This window comes from Homalodisca vitripennis, chromosome 2 (genome assembly GCF_021130785.1).
Source record: "Homalodisca vitripennis isolate AUS2020 chromosome 2, UT_GWSS_2.1, whole genome shotgun sequence".
Taxonomy (NCBI): domain Eukaryota; kingdom Metazoa; phylum Arthropoda; class Insecta; order Hemiptera; family Cicadellidae; genus Homalodisca; species Homalodisca vitripennis.
In genome coordinates, this window is record NC_060208.1 from 111,231,173 (window position 1) to 111,248,440 (window position 17,268).

The following is a 17,268-nucleotide window of genomic DNA, read 5'->3' on the forward strand; positions in this document are numbered from 1 at the left end:
GAGGAAGTCTTGAGATAGATATTGGCAAGATGGAGTAACTGCAATCCTAACTACTACAATCCTCAATATCTATAAAAACACAGTATCTATTTGGAAACCCTCCAACAGGATTCCTTCCAATAATAAATCAGTTGTCGATTTCACTTTTTGACGCAAAGTGTTCGAACAACATCCTATTTTCAGGCTGCATGCGCATTCAGCATGTTCTAATCAGACCTACTAGAATCTCACGGAAATCTTAAAACATCTTGGAATGATCTTGATAATCCAAGATAGTCATGCGGTTTCCTTACATATTGGAAACCTAATCAAAAGAAAATGTGAACTGTATGATACATGCTTGGTGAGTCTATACCTATAACATTTCAACTACTTTATGTTAAAAACATTACTTATGACTTCAGTATCCAATGCATGTCACAAAGACGATCCTCTGTCTCCCAAATTCCACAACTGTTTCCTAGAACCACCACAGTTACAGTCTACAAACCTTGTTGGTGCTGTCATTGCCCTTCTCACCGCCGAATCCCGAGAGGATGTGAATTGGCTGTGCAAGCATCTAAGCATTAAAAGCACACACATAGTTTGGCTTCATAAAAATCAACTATGAGACCTAATCTATACAAAAAACTGTAAAAATTGTGGTTTGCAGGCAAAAAAAAAAAAACAGGAGCTAGACTAAAATAAAGTGGATCAAATATGAACTGAATTTGTATTTTTAACAACATTTAGGCAAGTGATACTGATAGAGATGGACTGTGCACTTCACTTGTCAAATGTTTAAAAGTATATATTTCGTGACAGTTTAAAATTAAATTACAAAGACCAATTAAAGTGATATTTACATTACATAAACATCAATACAGAACATAAAGTGTTAGTGTTATTTTCAAAACACTTAAGAAGCAACTAAGAAAATTGTTTAAATTATAAAAATATATAATTATGTGGGTGCTAAATGTTAATAGATGAGTAAGAGTTAGTTGTAAACCATAATAGTGCTAACAGGAGGAATAAAGGTGGTGAAAGAGAGGATAACAGTAAGTTGGCTTTAATGAGACACAAATGATGATGGAAAGCCAGAACATAATTTTTAGATTTAATTAACAAAATAGAAGCAGGTGCAAGAGGACATGAGATCAGAGAGTGAAACAATAAGTTCTAAAACAAGAATACAACAAAACCTTAAGCAATAATATTGAGTGAACAGTAGAATAGGGAAGTACAACAACAGGAATTAAGTAATAAATTTAATACAAAAATCAAGAATTTAGGATGTAGGATATAAGAAAATGGTAAGAAGAGAACTATAATACAATTAAAAAATCAGAAAAGAGGTAAAGGGCAACAAAAGGGGATAGAATAATTAATGTGAAAAGAAACTGAAATTTCAATACTGTTGTAAGGAAAAGAGTATCAGAACCAAAGGGTCATAATTGTGCATTCAATTGTGCACCTGATGAGACAATTGTAACACCTTACTATCTAGGTTATACTGGATGGGTGCTGTGTAAACCAGACAGAGCTCTTCTTTAGTCTTTATATTTCCGATGTCGAAATGATTTAAGAAATTTGTTATGAACGTACGTCTCTGTCACTGACTTTTTTTTATCTCATCAAGATTCCATGAGTCAAGTCTTGACAGTGTCAGATTTTAAACGCTACACTGAGTAGAAGGTGGATTGGAGGTAAACTCAATAATTGCATTGAAACAAAGGATGTAAGTTAGGGCATGAAAATCTTGGAGGTGGAGGAGGATGAGGAGATGAAACATATACCAGTAGATCAGGTTGCTGTGGCCTCTCAGTGTTCTAACAACCAGAAAGGGTATAAGAAACGACATAATACTAAAATGTATAGACAGAGTGGATGAAGGATGTTAATAAGGAAGAATTAGTAAGGATGGAATGTACAAGATAAAAAGTTTTATTAGAACACTATATAAAGAGGTGAGACAAACAGATAAAGTACCTTAGAAGAAGTAGGCTTAAAATTAGATAAAAAAAATAATTACATGATAGGAGAAAGTTTAAGGATGAATATGAATTAATATAGCTATAAAGAAATCATGCATTGAATACAGAACATTCTGACAAGTTTTAAGTACATTTTAGTTTTAACTTTAACGATTTCAAAAACTGAAAATTTGATAAAGAACTGAAGGAGTTGAGTAAACAAAAATTATATTAATTTTCAATATAAATATATATACAACTCCAGTTTGTATTTGACCCTATACATGTTTAATGTATGGAAAATAGGTTACAGACTTTGTAGAAAGTAGTAAAATAAAAAATAAAAATATGAAAAAGTACTATCTCTAATTGAAAAATAGAAGTTACAAAAATGTATAACGTATTTAACCTTCTTACCTTAGATTATGAAGGGAAACAACAGATCCTTGCAAAGCATAGACATACAGAACTAAAAAAACAACTTAGAACAATGTCACTTATATTAATTGATCTAATTTTAAACTGGTTTTTAGAAGAAAGAGAAAATCTGAAGCAAACGTTTAGTGTATTTTTGCTGGTGGAATCCTTAGAAAGAACTAATATATACAATAAAAATATAACAGTATAATGGTGAGTTTGATTTAATTTGTACAGTTCGGTCCATAACAAATACACTAGACCCAGCAACAGAACATCCACTGGTGTTTACCAGATATGTACCTTGATACGGCTGGAGGAGGTGAGTGGTTGCCAGTCTTTATACCACTTGATTTCTGGATACGGCACACCGATGACACGAGCCTCAATGCGTCCCGAGCGCCGTACCATGACGATAGTCTCCTCAGGCCGCTGCAAGAACTCTGGGTACTCTGCGATCTCGAGACGCACACGCTGACGCGCCACACCATGCTCGTTGGTGGCTACCGCCTCATACAGGCCCACGTCTCTGTCTAGCATCCTGTGCACAATATCAGTAACTGAATCAATCTGTACGATACTGTGTGACATTGATAGTAATTGTGATAGGATTCATTAATATGGTACCTAAACCACCACAAGTGCAAATTTTACAATATGAATCACGTTTCTGAACAACATAACAACTTAAAGTGTGTAGATGAAAACTTATAAGGCTTTGTCTTCTCTTTTAAGTTAACGTCTCTTGTATGTATAAAAACATTATAGATCTGTTAAAATATAAATTATTTAATTTAAATCAGATGTCTGATCACTGTGATGAGTTAGATTTTGCACTCACTTGTTGATAAACAGTGTAGCTTGTCCGTTTCGTGTGTAGCTGGAATCATATCGACCTCCCATCTCAATGGGTTCATCATTGAAGAAATATGTCATCTTAGGTTTGGGATAACCATACACAAACCAGAACAGATTACAGTTGTGGTTCTTCACTCCATACTGAGCATCATGTTCTTGCCGTAGAAACCTACAAAAAAAAACAAGAATTACTTTTTCAGCATTTAATTGCCTAAACAATTATTAACAGTTGCTTTTTTGGTTTGGTTTTTATAAAGATTTGCCTAAAGGCGTTTTGTGTTTTAAAAGTGTTCTAATAATGTACTTTATATTTTCATTTTATTTTATATTCTTTTCTGTATCTATTAAATTTTCAAACAAATCTCAGCCAATAAAATTTGTTCACACACCATGGACATTGAGATCCAGGATCAAAACACAAGGCTCGGGCATCTGACCTTCCACCTACCAATCATCACTATCTTGTTCTCTTTGTTTCAGATTAAGCACATTGATACTAAAGGAAGTACCGACATTGATTTTATCCCCAGACTTCCACCTTCCCTAGTGAGTATGACATGTTGCGTAGTGCTTTTGGTTCTCTGCAGTTACACTGCTTGGATTCATTCTCACCTGTCTGAACTTTATGCTGTTGTTGTACCAGTGAGGTATGTGCTTGGGTTTTTAACATTCTGTTATCAAATTTAGTTTAGTGTGTGGTAAGTTCCTCTCAGTATAATTTTCTTGTTCATGTCTTAAGATTTTCTTACACCTGAGAAAGAGGGTAGATTTCAATCCTTGAAATGTAGTGTTTTATTTTTGTAACATACAAATAGAAATATCCATATTGCTAATGACCAAAATCTTATTATCATCTAAAACCACCCATTCTGAATGAAAAAGTATAAAAAAGAAACAAATAATGTTCAATAATGAAATTACAACCCTGTCAGTTTATGAGAGAGTAAAATGTGACAGTTTATGACTGACACATTTAGGGTTCAGAGTTCCAAGTCCTCATGAATCTAATAATTTGTTTATATTTGTGTAATGCCACCAAAATCTTACTTGGGAGCTTGAGCATATCCATCATGGGGTGGTCTTTCAATGTCAAAGTCTTTTGGAAAGTAGGGTGAAGTCTCAGGCCTGAAGTCGATACCAGGTGGCAGATATGGAATGAACTTTGGTGGGTCAGGCTCCAGCTTCTGTCTGGAAAAACAAATCACATTAGTTTTCTTATCACGTAGTAATCATATTTGGATAAAAGTAGTTTTTTTTAATAAGAATATATAATTTTAACAGGAGCTTGTTTGTGTTATTATTCAATAGACTTTACTTTGTAAATACACATTTACTTGGGTGAAACAGTATGTAAAACCAAGAGTAATATAAAAATAAAAAGATTTCTTACCTCTATAAATGCTTTTATTTACCATTTTATGTTTTCAAACCTTCTTAGAAATGTGCCCGCTTAATTATTTCTGTGATGTTGTACCTTCCAAACTTTTTTATTAGTTGTGGAAACATATTTTTGTTGATACTATTCTATAGCAAAACTTTTGACTTTTGGACAAATATTATATTTAGTTTTTATTAGAAACAAACCTGTATGTTTGAGCAAATGGTGAAGGGTCACTGACACCATATTTGTTCTCCACACGAATACGGAATTTATAATCCCTGAATGGCTCCAAGTTTGCAATGTCACAGGCACAACTTCTCACACCTTAAACACAACACAATGTATTTAGAAAAAGGATAATTCTATTTTCTAAATGTTATTACACTCTTAACTACTTTTACTCCAACTACTAATCGTTATAATACACATCTAACCATTTATCAAAGAAAATGACATTTTGAACATTACGTTAAAAGAGAGAAAAATTCAAATAAAAAACTATATATATTTAGTCTGAAAACCATTTTGACTTCAACAATGACTACTAAGGAAGAACAGTTTCTAAGTTTTATGTGATTGTTGTTAATATGTTACTGTTTCACTCATTTCTCAAAGTGAAAATGTTGCCTGCACAACAGTTATGTATTCCACACTTTGTGAAGTTAAGTCTATGATAACTGTATAATGTTCTTTTTATTGATGCTATGGTTTGTGTTCTCTGACCACTCAGCGGAGGTTATCTTTTATGTGCTTCCCTTTTCAACTACGTGATTGAAGCAGAGCTGTATTACAATGACCTAATTTTCAGATGAAATTGACTACTGAATATAGGTAAGATGTGCATGCGAAAGGTTATTGATCATCTATAACTCAGTATGTACAACAAATTATTTTAAGCATTGTTGTAAAAAAGTAATTCAGATGTTTATTATTTTCAAAATATAAATGATTCAAACCAGGTGATTTTTTAAACTATCTGAATCGTATATTAAAAAATACTATACAATTAATCAGAAAAAGAAATCTGAGACTTTAAAAATTTTTTCAAAATAAGTTGTTGGTTTATGTAACATATTTGTAACACTAGTTTTGCAAATCTAATTCTGTTTGTTAGCATGCCACAGTTACTATCTGCAATACTCTGGACAACTCAGGCAACACATCAGAGCTTGAAGGTGTATGTCAGATCCCTTCTCCTGATTCACTGACAGCAGAATACAAGACTTTAATGTATACTTATAAAAACAGTCTAAAGCAACTCTTGTTAAAAAATAAAAATCTGTTATATCATTTGTTTTTCCTAAACATTTATGTTCAAAAATATTTTTGTACACATGCTCTCCCTTCCAGCTACAGTAGTTATCAAATCAAATAAAACATTCTTTCTTTGTATCATACACATACGTACATTATTGTACGTCAATCCTTAGTCAAAGTACTAAAACTACAACTGTATATTTTACAATTCACATACACACACATTCAATATTTACTGGTTGTTTTAAAGAATATGAAAATACACAAAAATATGGCAACATATCCCTCCTAAATTTGTTTTCATCATTTATATTGTAAATAGATTACATAAAAGACATATCCATTTTATATTTAAGAACACATTATCAATGAGCCTTCTGTTTTGCTGCTGAACGAGACTGCAGTTGTGTACATTTTATGGGTCTGGGTTGAACTACTAACCAGTTCTCGCAGTAAACCATTCACCACTGGGCAGCTCGCACATCTCGACCTGATAGGTGACTGGGTCACGGGGACCGATGGGGATGGAGGGTTTCCAAGAGAGGGTGAGCCGTCGATCTGTCATGCGACTAATGATTGGTCTGTCACTAAGCGGCAGCGGTGCTCCACTCTTCTGGTATTTGTCAAAGTCAACGTACTGCTCTCCGATGGGCTTGCGGGGTCGAATGTCGAGAGCTGTGCCAGAAAAATACAGTGTGTTAAAATTAAAACATTTTTAAGCATAAAGTCCTCTCATTTTTGTCAAATTTATAAAAAAATATTACAAAACTAAATAATTTAAATAAACAATTCACTTTGTAACATACATTTCTACTTCATTTTTACATGTATTTAAATATGGTATGTATTATTTTATAATTTCTGTCTTTTGTTATATTGTTTAGTTCTTCAGTCAATGATTTAAAGCTAATAAATAAAAAATATTTTAATTTAATATTCTGAGGATAAATAAATATTATATTGTAAATATTAAAAATGAGAGCTCAATTTGAGAGTTACAATTGCACACAATTTATGATTTTAAATGTTTTTGAAACTTATTCTAATAAATATATATAAAATATTTGTTCTAGCATAGTACTTACAATCGTAGACCATGTGTGCCTCACAGCTCTCCTCCCCATGTGGGTTGAAGATGCGGCAACGATACTGTCCAACGTCCAGCGTAGGGTCAACACCAATGATAGATAACCGCAACAGACCGGTGCCCTCGCGCTCTATCCTAATGCGCTCGCTGGGGAATAGCTTGTCATTCCCACGGAACCACTCCACATCTGGCTCTGGGTAGCCCATGGCACATGCTGTGAACTTGGCTGTCATCCCCTTGAACACTTCACAGTCACCGATCTTCTTTAGGAACATCGGTGGCTCTGCCTTCGGCTTCCGTTCCCTGCAATGAAATGTTATTTAGGAATTTGCACAGGATTTATGTCTTTCTAGCAAAAACTCTGGCTTATCATGAATAATCTAATTTGACACCAGCTAACACATCTTCAAGCTGATTAACATTGTATAACAAACATTTTAGCACCTCAAGTAATTTAAATATGATTTGTACTAATTTTAATGATATATCAGATTCAAACTACAGCATCAAATGTATTTGTACAAATTCAAAAGGATAGAGGAAATACGAGGGGTATTAAAAAAATAAGGTTCTCTATGCCGCCGAGACAGAATGCGATATGTTGGGAGGAATCTGGCAACACTGTCTTACTCTTCAGCTGTCCCTCTCTCTATCCATACCACTCGCGCCTCGCTACTTCCAACAGTGACGGCCTAGCTGCCTTCGAAGATGGAGCTCCCTATCGTTGTTACCGCCAGATGCAAAATTCGTGCTGTGATACGTTTTTTAAATGCAAAACAGATTTCACCTATTGAAATTCATTGTCAGTTAATCGAAGTTTATGGGGAAAACTGTATACCTGTTCAACACGTTCGGAAATGGTGTAGAGAATTCAGTGAAGGCTGCATGGAAATTCACGATGAAAACCGAAGTGGACGGCCATTAGTTCAAGTCATGACAACCGTCTTTTGGGACAGGAAGGGCCTCCTTTTGATCGACTTTTTGCCTCATGGAACAACGTAAACTCTGACAGATATTGTGATACATTAAGAAAACTGAGACGCGCGATCCAGAACCGCCGGAGAGGAAGATTGTCCAGTGGTGTGAGGCTTCTCCATGACAACGCTTGACCTCATGTCTCACGTCAAACTCAAGAACTGCTGACAAAGTTTGGCTGGACTATTGTGCCCCATCCCCCCTACAGCCCAGACCTAGCCCCAAGTGATAATCACTTATTCCCAAAATTAAAGGAACACTTGGGTGGCCAACGCTTCAGTACCGATGATGAAGTCAAGGAAGAGGTTACTCGATTCCTCAAAGGATTGGCGGCAGAATTCTACAACATGGGGATAGAAAAGTTGGAGCATCGTCTACAAAAGTGTTTGGACAGAAATGGTGATTATGTGGAAAAATAGCTTAACTTTTACGTTTTAAATTGATGTATAACAACACTAAGTAGAAATATAGAGCTGTATATTTTAAAAATTCATGGGAACCTTATTTTTCTAATAACCCTCGTAGAAAAGTGCATGTTAGTTTGTTCAGTATAAGAGCATTTTTAGTTATACTACAAAAATTATAAAAATAATTTATTTCTGGTCCCCAAATAATTCCAGTAAGTACTTTAAATAAATTTTTGTATTCAAAATTATTCAGACAGAAGGCTGCTACTTCAATACAGAACTGTTCCAGATGGTTTCTGGTTTCTCATATTATGTCTCTCAATTTAGGTTAATGCTCAAACCCCACTACTGCATTCATCTGTAAATACCACGTGGTAATGTCAAACATTTTTATGTGCCTTTGTTTAGTTAATTTTATTTTTGAAGATGAATAATTAGGATCAAGAAGGCCTGTAATGTTGCAGTAATAACATAGCATAACCATACTTGCTAAACAACAAAAGCTCATACCTGTGAAGCTCATATTTTGTATAAGAAAATATTTTTGAAATGTAACATGAATTATGAAAAAGACTTGTAAAGTTTGACATCAAACAAGGTTGAAAAGAGCAGATTCCCTCCAACTGTGTCAAACTTCCTTGAGAGCTAAAACATACTCACAGTTTGTCTACAACTTCCAGCTCAGCTTTGCAGGTGTCCTCTCCCTCGCGGTTGTAGGCCACACACTTGTATATGCCTGTGTCTGCGGGGCAGCAGTCTTGCACGTACAGGCAGACAGTGTCTCCGTCACGCTTCAACCGATACTTGTTTGACTCGGAGATCGGCTTGTCATCCTTGTACCATGTTACCTCTGGCTTTGGCACACCTGTTACCCGTCCCGTCAGCTTGGCGTCATAAGTCGGCAACTGCCACAGGTGAACAACATAAAAAGGTTAAATTCTATCTTTTACTGATATATTTTGTTGTGAATAAACTGATTTGCTTAATTTAAGGCAGGTTACAAAATCTATCTTATCATTAAATTTTTTGATAGCCACTTATCAATGAATTGGGATGGGCAATTGGTTCTAGATGGTAACTGTTTATGATGCATCTTAACAGGTCTGGTTTTTCTCTTACAACTCACCTTTGTTACACTTCAAAACATTGTGAATGTAAGGTAAATTAATTTATATCATCATTTGGTTTTAAATTAGTGCTTAATTTGATACAATTGTCAATAAAAATCGAATGATTTCATTTCAATCTTCAACTTGTAGGGTCAAAGTTTTGTATATATACCCACTAGATTTTTAAATTTTTATAGAATAGAATAAAGAATGAAATAGAATATATTTATTGCGTTGACAACAAATTCAAGATAGATTCAAGAAACAAAATTCCAAATTCATGGGATCAACCCCCATGATTTTAACACCGCCGTAAATATCAATCCCAAGTGTGCTCCATGACTCGCCTACTGAGTAAAAAGCACAAGACACCAGGCAGTGTTTTAATTGGGTTTTACATTTTTTTGGATTTGTTTCAAAATTTAGTGCTTCAGGGAGACTGTTAATGATTTGATCCTAGCTTGAGAAGGGAGGCGTTCAAATGCTGCTGTTCTATGCTGTTGGGCTCGAAAGTGTTTCCAAGCTCTTGTCTTGTATCTATGTATATCACTGCCCTGTGTTAATCTATACTGAAATCGACAGTAAAATGAAGTCTCTAAAATATACATGCTGGGTACAGTTAGCAAGTTGAGCTCCCTGAAGGCACTTCCATATGACTCTCTGTTGTTCAATTTTGAGATGATTTGAACAGCTTTTTTTGCAGCCTGAATACTCTTTCCAAGTTTGATATGGCACAACTGCCCCACAGAGAAATTCCGTACGACAGGTATGGAATTATTAATCCATAGTAAGCCATCATTAAAACATCAGATGTACAAATGATAAATTTTGATAAATTTCCAAGCACAAAAATTCCAGTTGCCAATTTAGCACATACACTTTCAATATGAACTTCCAGGTTAAACCTTTATCTAGGTGTATTCCTAGAAATTTAGCAGAATCAGTTTCCTCCAGAACAATGTTATCCACCACTACTGTTGGGGTTTCATAAGTATTCAACCCATGTAAACAGAATAATGATAGAAATGCAAATAATTGTTAAAATGAATTGATTTACATTTTAAATAATTTTAATTTGATAATTTTTTATGCAATTTTATCAATCAAAATTACATCTAGCCAAAATGAATACCAATATTAAGTGTGCACTGGATCATAGATACTAAAATTGAATTTTTTACATGAAAAATTATAAACACATAACTTGTTACTTCAAATTACTTGTAAACATTTTTAAACACCTACACTTTTATCTAACATAAAAAAGCAACTAGTTATGTAACAAAACTGTTCACTGTATAAATCAAAAGTGAAACATTTAATGCTGGATGAGTACCAGTCTTTCAATTTTTACACCAATCAAAAGGTTATACTATCCCTTGACTTGCTCAATTCTTAATGGATTATATTATTTGATTAATACTTCAGAAACTAACATGTGAACATAGGGCGAGATTAGAAAAACAAATAGGCTTAACAAGTACTCTCTCTATAGTAGGATTTGGCAACAACACTAACCTGTTGTAGGTCGTTGAACTTCTGTGTGAAGATAGGTCTCTGATAGATTTTACGAACAGTGCCCTTAGCCTCTTCCTTAGCTTCTCCTAGGGGGTTAGTCAGTTTGCAGCTATAGGTGCCTGCATCCTCAGGCTTGCAGGGGTTGATCTCCAGTCCAACCTAACAACAAAATTGTAATCTTAGCTTGCATTTACTATTACTGGATTGGCTTGAGAAATTATGTGAACCATTAGATCCAAACTTAATTATTTCAGATATTTTCACACTTATCCAATTGATTTAGGTAGGCAAGAGAACTTCAAGAATTCTATCTGGCCAAAATAATTACAGTTAAAAACAAACAGAAGCCAATAACCGTGAAGCATACATTGATTGAGTGTAACTGTACAATGGAAGAAAGAACAAAATTGTGACGACATCTGACAAGTTTTAAATCTTTTCAAATTTTCTGCACAATGAGAAATTTGAAGTAGCAACATTCTATTGAGATATATAAGTATTGGAAAGAAAAAAGAGGGATTCTAAATAAACAGAGATTGAAGGAAAGAGGAAATAAGGATGACAGAGATAAAAAATAATTGGAGGAATCTGGTGTGTCTTGAGTGAGACGTTCAAATTAATTGAAAGTTTCAGTTAAAATTTGTGAGATTAGTTTTATGATGCAACTTCTGATGTTTCTGACCTTCGTGCCATCACACGTCATGCTGATGCGACTGCTAGGCTCCAGGGGGACTCCATCCTTGGTCCAGGCGACATCAGGGACAGGGTTGCCCAGGAAGGGTGCCGAGAATGTGAGAGGAGAATCCTCATCAGCTACAGCATCTCGGAGTCCCTTGGGGAAATTTGGAGGTTCTTCTGGTGCGTCCTTCTTCGCTCTGGCTACAACAGAAGACATCCCATAGGTACTTTGTGGAAATTATTACCAATAGTTAAAATCATGCTTCGGTAATTCAGGAAAAGTTTAATAAAAATATTTTTTTACTAAGCTGCACCCACCTGTGACCGCCAGGGGAGCCTGACTGGTGATCTCTCCTTGAGGATTGCTGACAGTGACAGAGTAAGTGCCAGCATCCTGGGGCGAGGCCTTGTCAATGACTAGACTCTGCTGTCCGTCAGGGCCATCTACAATCTTGATGTGCTTTCCATCAGGCACAATGGGCTTGCCATCCAGGAACCTAAACAGAATAAGCTCAGTTATAATTCTCCATTATCATATACAGGGTGTTCGCAAAAGGGTGTCACAACCTTCTGTGGGTGATAGTATTCATCATTTGAAACAAAAAATGTCCTATAACAAAAAAGTCAAAAGTGTTACACAAAACACATAAAAGTGTTAATGTCAATAAAAAAAACCTGAATAGTTATAAGAAATGTACTATTTGAGCAATTTCATTACAATTCCAACGCTACTTGTATCAACGGAAACCATCAACGCATAAGCGGGAACGATCACTTTAAAGAAACGCTTGCACAGATGAAATTTAGTTAATATTAAAGAAAATAACATTATTATTTTTTTTTTAATTTCCTCTTATCTATTCCAACTTATGTGCCAAATTTGGTTTCACTAGATTAAATCTTTCTAGAGATATTAATTTTCTAATAAAAAATACAAAATGGTGGCTAGCAGCTAAACAACTCATTTCTCAAGCTATATATAGGACATATTTTGCTTGAAAGTATGAACACTATGTCCTACAGAAGTTTGTGACACTCTATATATAAAAAAAGTTTGTTCAGTTTACATCATTACACAATAAATATGGTAAGATCTCAAGACTATTACACTACACCATTTTATATCTACCACACTATGTAACTATTTTACTGAGTGTTATACACAATGAGAATTGTTTAGAAGGAGATAAGTAATAGACAAATATGTGTAACATGTGGCATTTTATATCTACCATACTATGTAACTATTTACTGAGTGTTATACACAATGAGAATTGTTTAGAAGGAGATAAGTAATAGACAAATATGTGTAACATGTGGCATTTTATATCTACCATACTATGTAACTATTTACTGAGTGTTATACACAATGAGAATTGTTTAGAAGGAGATAAGTAATAGACAAATGTGTAACATGTGGCATTTTATATCTACCATACTATGTAACTATTTACTGAGTGTTATACACAATGAGAATTGTTTAGAAGGAGATAAGTAATAGACAAATGTGTAACATGTGGCATTTTATATCTACCATACTATGTAACTATTTACTGAGTGTTATACACAATGAGAATTGTTTAGAAGGAGATAAGTAATAGACAAATGTGTAACATGTGGCATTTTCTTTTATTGCATTCCTAAAAAGTTCACTTAACTCGTATAAATATCAATAAAAGGGACTATCTAATAATTAGTACATATTTGTATAAAAAAGTTAAAAAATTACATGGGTTATTATAATTTTGTTCTTTTTCTACAGCTAGGTCTTTATTTCTTACCAAGAAATTTTTGGTGGTGGATGGCCAGAAACTTTGACTTCCATTTTGGCAGGGAATCCTTCAACAACTGAAACTGGTTGTAGTTGGGCAAGGAATGTTGGTTTCTTCTCTTTCTGGCCCACCTCCACCTAGAATAAAATACAGTACATTTTTAGTCAAACAATTCTAGAGACATTTCACAAACATGAAAACAATAATTGAAATCATAGTTTTAAAACAATGTAATGTATTTTTGTAACATTTCTAGTGTTTATTAAACAAAAATCTAATTATTTCTTAACAAACAAGTTAACTTATTAAATTGGTTTCAGGCATTACAACATCATGTCTGCTGGGAAATATTTATCTACAATTTTGGAATTGTGAATTTAACAAAAATTAAATTCTTACTAAAGATGTCCACAGTACCTTGGCCTTGGTATTGATGTCACCCAGACGATTGGACACTGTCAACTCGTAGCTGCCTGCGTCCTCCGGCTTGACCTTGTCGATGGCTAAGGTGACCAGTCCGCTTGGAGTGGAGCTCAGTATCACGTGAGGAGAAGCTCTTAGAGGATGTCCATCCTTCGTCCACTTCACCTGAAGAGATATTAGTCTTGTTATATATAGGCTACACTTCTAAACAGGACACAAAAAGGTCACCTGATGGTTATGAATTAGTTAGAAATCAGAAACGAAAGTACAGGTGAAGGTGCAAATCATTTTAAAATAATTTTATAATATGAAACAACAATTTAAGAGAATTTAACAATCCTAAAATAGTGTGAAAAATCTGCAAAAATATTTATGGTGAACAGCTAAAAAGGGACGCTGTCTTAGTTATCACTAGTGGAACAAACAATGTTGCAATTAATGAGTGGAATGGGGAAATTAGCAAAAATATTTTAAATAACTGAAAAAAAAATGTAAAAAAACTGAATTGTTTTAGTTGATTTTCCTGCCTCATAGAACTCAATGAAGTAGCAATGAGTGAATGATGAAGTAAGGAGAATATGTGCAGGTTATTATAATGTAATAAACAATAAATTGGTTTAGTTTTATTATATTCAAATAAAGTATTTGTAGTTATCTGCAGCTTTACACACAACTTTCAAAATCGTAGGCCATAGCTTTCTTAGTGAAAGCATTTATGATGTAATATGATGGACACCTACAATTTTTAAAACACAAGTAGATTTATCAGGTACATATTATTTCAGTATCCATGGTTGAGAGATTCAAAACATAAATAAAGCATTTACTGGTTCTATTTTACCTTTTGTTGTATGAATAAATATATACACATATATACCAACAAAAACCCAGTTAAATTAAAAAGTGTCGAAAAAGGGCCGAAAGTACTCTTTTAATGTACTTTCTATCTCAGATTCATCCAAAAGTGTCAACATCTGTTTGGAGTCAGTTAACTTTAGATTATGTGTAAGTATTATAATTATTTTTTGCAGAATTATTTAATATTCTGAGATAATTTTCCAATGTTTCTTACCTTTTAAACCTTCCTTTTAAACAAATATTCCAAAACCAAAATTAGCCAAATTGGTCCAGCCGTTCATAAAGTTTAGTAAGTATTAATAATGAAAATATAAATTTTAACATTATACAAACTTTTCTCTACTTTCTATGATTAAAATATTGATGTATGATACCTAGGAACCTGCCCTAGTTCATAACAAAGCCAACAGTGGAAACTGTATAAAAATCCGTTGAGTAGTTTAGAAAATGTCAATGCACAAACAGACCAACACAAAAAGCGACTTTAATTTATACTATATACAGTATTGATGATTAACTGAAACCAATATAATGAAATTTGTTATAAGATCTATATTTAGTATTTGAGAGCTTGTTGTTTCTTCCCTTACCAAAACCGACAATGTTACTGTTTTTTGGGTCCCTGATCACGTGGGGGTCTTTGAGAACTAAAGGACTGATGCCTTTGCTAATCTGACCTCAACAGCTAATATGACGGGGCTTCAACCATTCTGTGGAATTGCTAAGTGTAAATCCTCAAGTGCTGTTTTTACACTTAGAACAAGGAGTTGATAAACCATGCATTTAGTCCAAAAAGGACTTTCCGGAGTGACAAGATATTTAAGTATGGATATAGTTGGGGGTAGGGGCCAGCTCCTGTCAAGATCCCACAAGGAGTGATTATATCTCAGTTACGTCAGCTTGAAAGAAGGGAAGGTTAGTTCTGTTCCAGCCTCTTCTAGTCAAAGTGGATAAAGGAGAGTACTCCCTCATGTTTAGGCTACAAATAGTCTTTAACATTAAGGGGACTCCACCCACTCCATAATCATTCTTTGCAGTAAATTAGCCACTGATTAACCCCTTTATCCCAATTTCTCGACATTTGTCATTCCTGCATATCCACAGAGTTGCCCAGATGTGACACATTGGTTTTTTTGTACCAATGTATATATTCAAGTTGAAGGTATAAACCAGCCAGAAGTGAACCCTCCTGGGGGATAGTTTATACTATAGTATACTTTAAAAAATCTGTGATTTACTTTTGTCTGCCCTGATCAATTGATTTCTTGAATGCATTATTCACGCTACTAAAAAAACTATTTTTGACAGCAGTCAAACCTATATTTGTTCTATGTACAGTAGAGTGCCGTTAATCCGACCTAATTGGGACCGAGCCCTATTCGGATTATGTGATTGTTCGGATTAGCCAGAATTACAGAAAAATACGGTTTTAAACTTGAGAATGGGTCTATATTGTTATAGAATTATCAACATTGTTTATTAAAACATGTTTTCTGACTGTTGCATTGTATTTCTTGACAAATAAACGTGTTTGCGAATACTAAGCACATTTACCGTATTTAGTGTGAGAGTTCTATTGTTAAGCAATGTGAGTCATCCAATAAACTCTCTTCAATGCGACAGAAGACAATAACTGAATTTATGTCTTTTAACGATTAATATTGTACTCAATAATAATAACAGTACTGTACGTCCAATTTTTGTTTGGTTTCACTTCTTAATACAGTAATTTAACTCATACTTAACCTATAAGTTTCAATTTGGTACTGTATTTAACTTCATTATTTATGTACTGTGCTGTACACAATTTGTCTTAATAAAATACCGTATGTCTATTTAATTAAAGTTTTATTTGTTTATGTACGAAATGATGCACCCATTTTCATTTTTTAAGTAATTAGTTCCTATAACTGTTCATTATCGTTATAAATAATTCCTCCTGGACCTGTTCGGATTAACCGACGTTCGGATTACACGTGTTCGGATTAGCGGGACTCCACTGTACAATGTTATCACTACGTATCCCATTAGGGCTAATTGTTTTTTCTTCTTCCACATAATGAACAAAGATTTATTTTCGCGATCAAGACAAAGACAAGACAAAAGACAAAGACAAAGACAAAATTATCTTTATTGACATGGACATAAAGTACAGTCATGGCGTCAAGAGTTTTTTAGCTTGAGGTACATGGTCATTCAATGAGAAGGTCTCCCCATCTGCAGGCATTCTTCAACAGAGTAGAACTCCCTCTCCATTAGCCACTCAAGAAGAGCTCCTTTAAAATTCTTGTTGCTTCTTTGTGATTTCAGCTTTGATGGAAAGGATATTGAATAGCCTTGCCCCCGATATAGGAAGGCTTTTTTTTTCATAGGCAGTCAGGTGGTGTGCAGGGAGTCTATAGTTAACTCTGTTCCTGGTATTATAGGAATGGGTCTCCAAGAATTGGTCAAGTCCTTTGTGAACTGCATATATTATTACTTCGCTGATATACAGGTTGGCCGCTGTCTGCAGCTTCAGTCTCTTAAACACCCCTCTGCAGGAATCTCGAAAGCCCAATTCAGCTATTATTCTG

At 34.3% G+C, this 17,268-nt stretch overlaps 1 protein-coding gene across 4 annotated transcripts in view; it reads right to left on the reverse strand.

The window, feature by feature from the left end:
• The window catches only part of LOC124354601 (obscurin), a 103,253-nt gene that overhangs the window by 32,225 nt on the left and 53,760 nt on the right, over positions 1-17,268 (reverse strand). For 3 of the 4 annotated variants that reach the window (XM_046805186.1, XM_046805185.1, XM_046805183.1), the window contains 13 exons: positions 13,832-14,002; positions 13,424-13,551; positions 11,961-12,139; positions 11,647-11,843; positions 10,965-11,123; positions 8,998-9,242; positions 6,954-7,258; positions 6,310-6,543; positions 4,815-4,935; positions 4,278-4,418; positions 3,214-3,399; positions 2,676-2,913; positions 491-559 (listed from right to left, as the gene is read on the reverse strand). In XM_046805186.1, coding sequence (XP_046661142.1) covers positions 491-559; positions 2,676-2,913; positions 3,214-3,399; positions 4,278-4,418; positions 4,815-4,935; positions 6,310-6,543; positions 6,954-7,258; positions 8,998-9,242; positions 10,965-11,123; positions 11,647-11,843; positions 11,961-12,139; positions 13,424-13,551; positions 13,832-14,002 — 2,373 coding nt within the window. The remainder of the gene's footprint in view (positions 1-490; positions 560-2,675; positions 2,914-3,213; positions 3,400-4,277; positions 4,419-4,814; positions 4,936-6,309; positions 6,544-6,953; positions 7,259-8,997; positions 9,243-10,964; positions 11,124-11,646; positions 11,844-11,960; positions 12,140-13,423; positions 13,552-13,831; positions 14,003-17,268) is intronic. The other variant, XM_046805184.1, reaches the window with a different exon arrangement.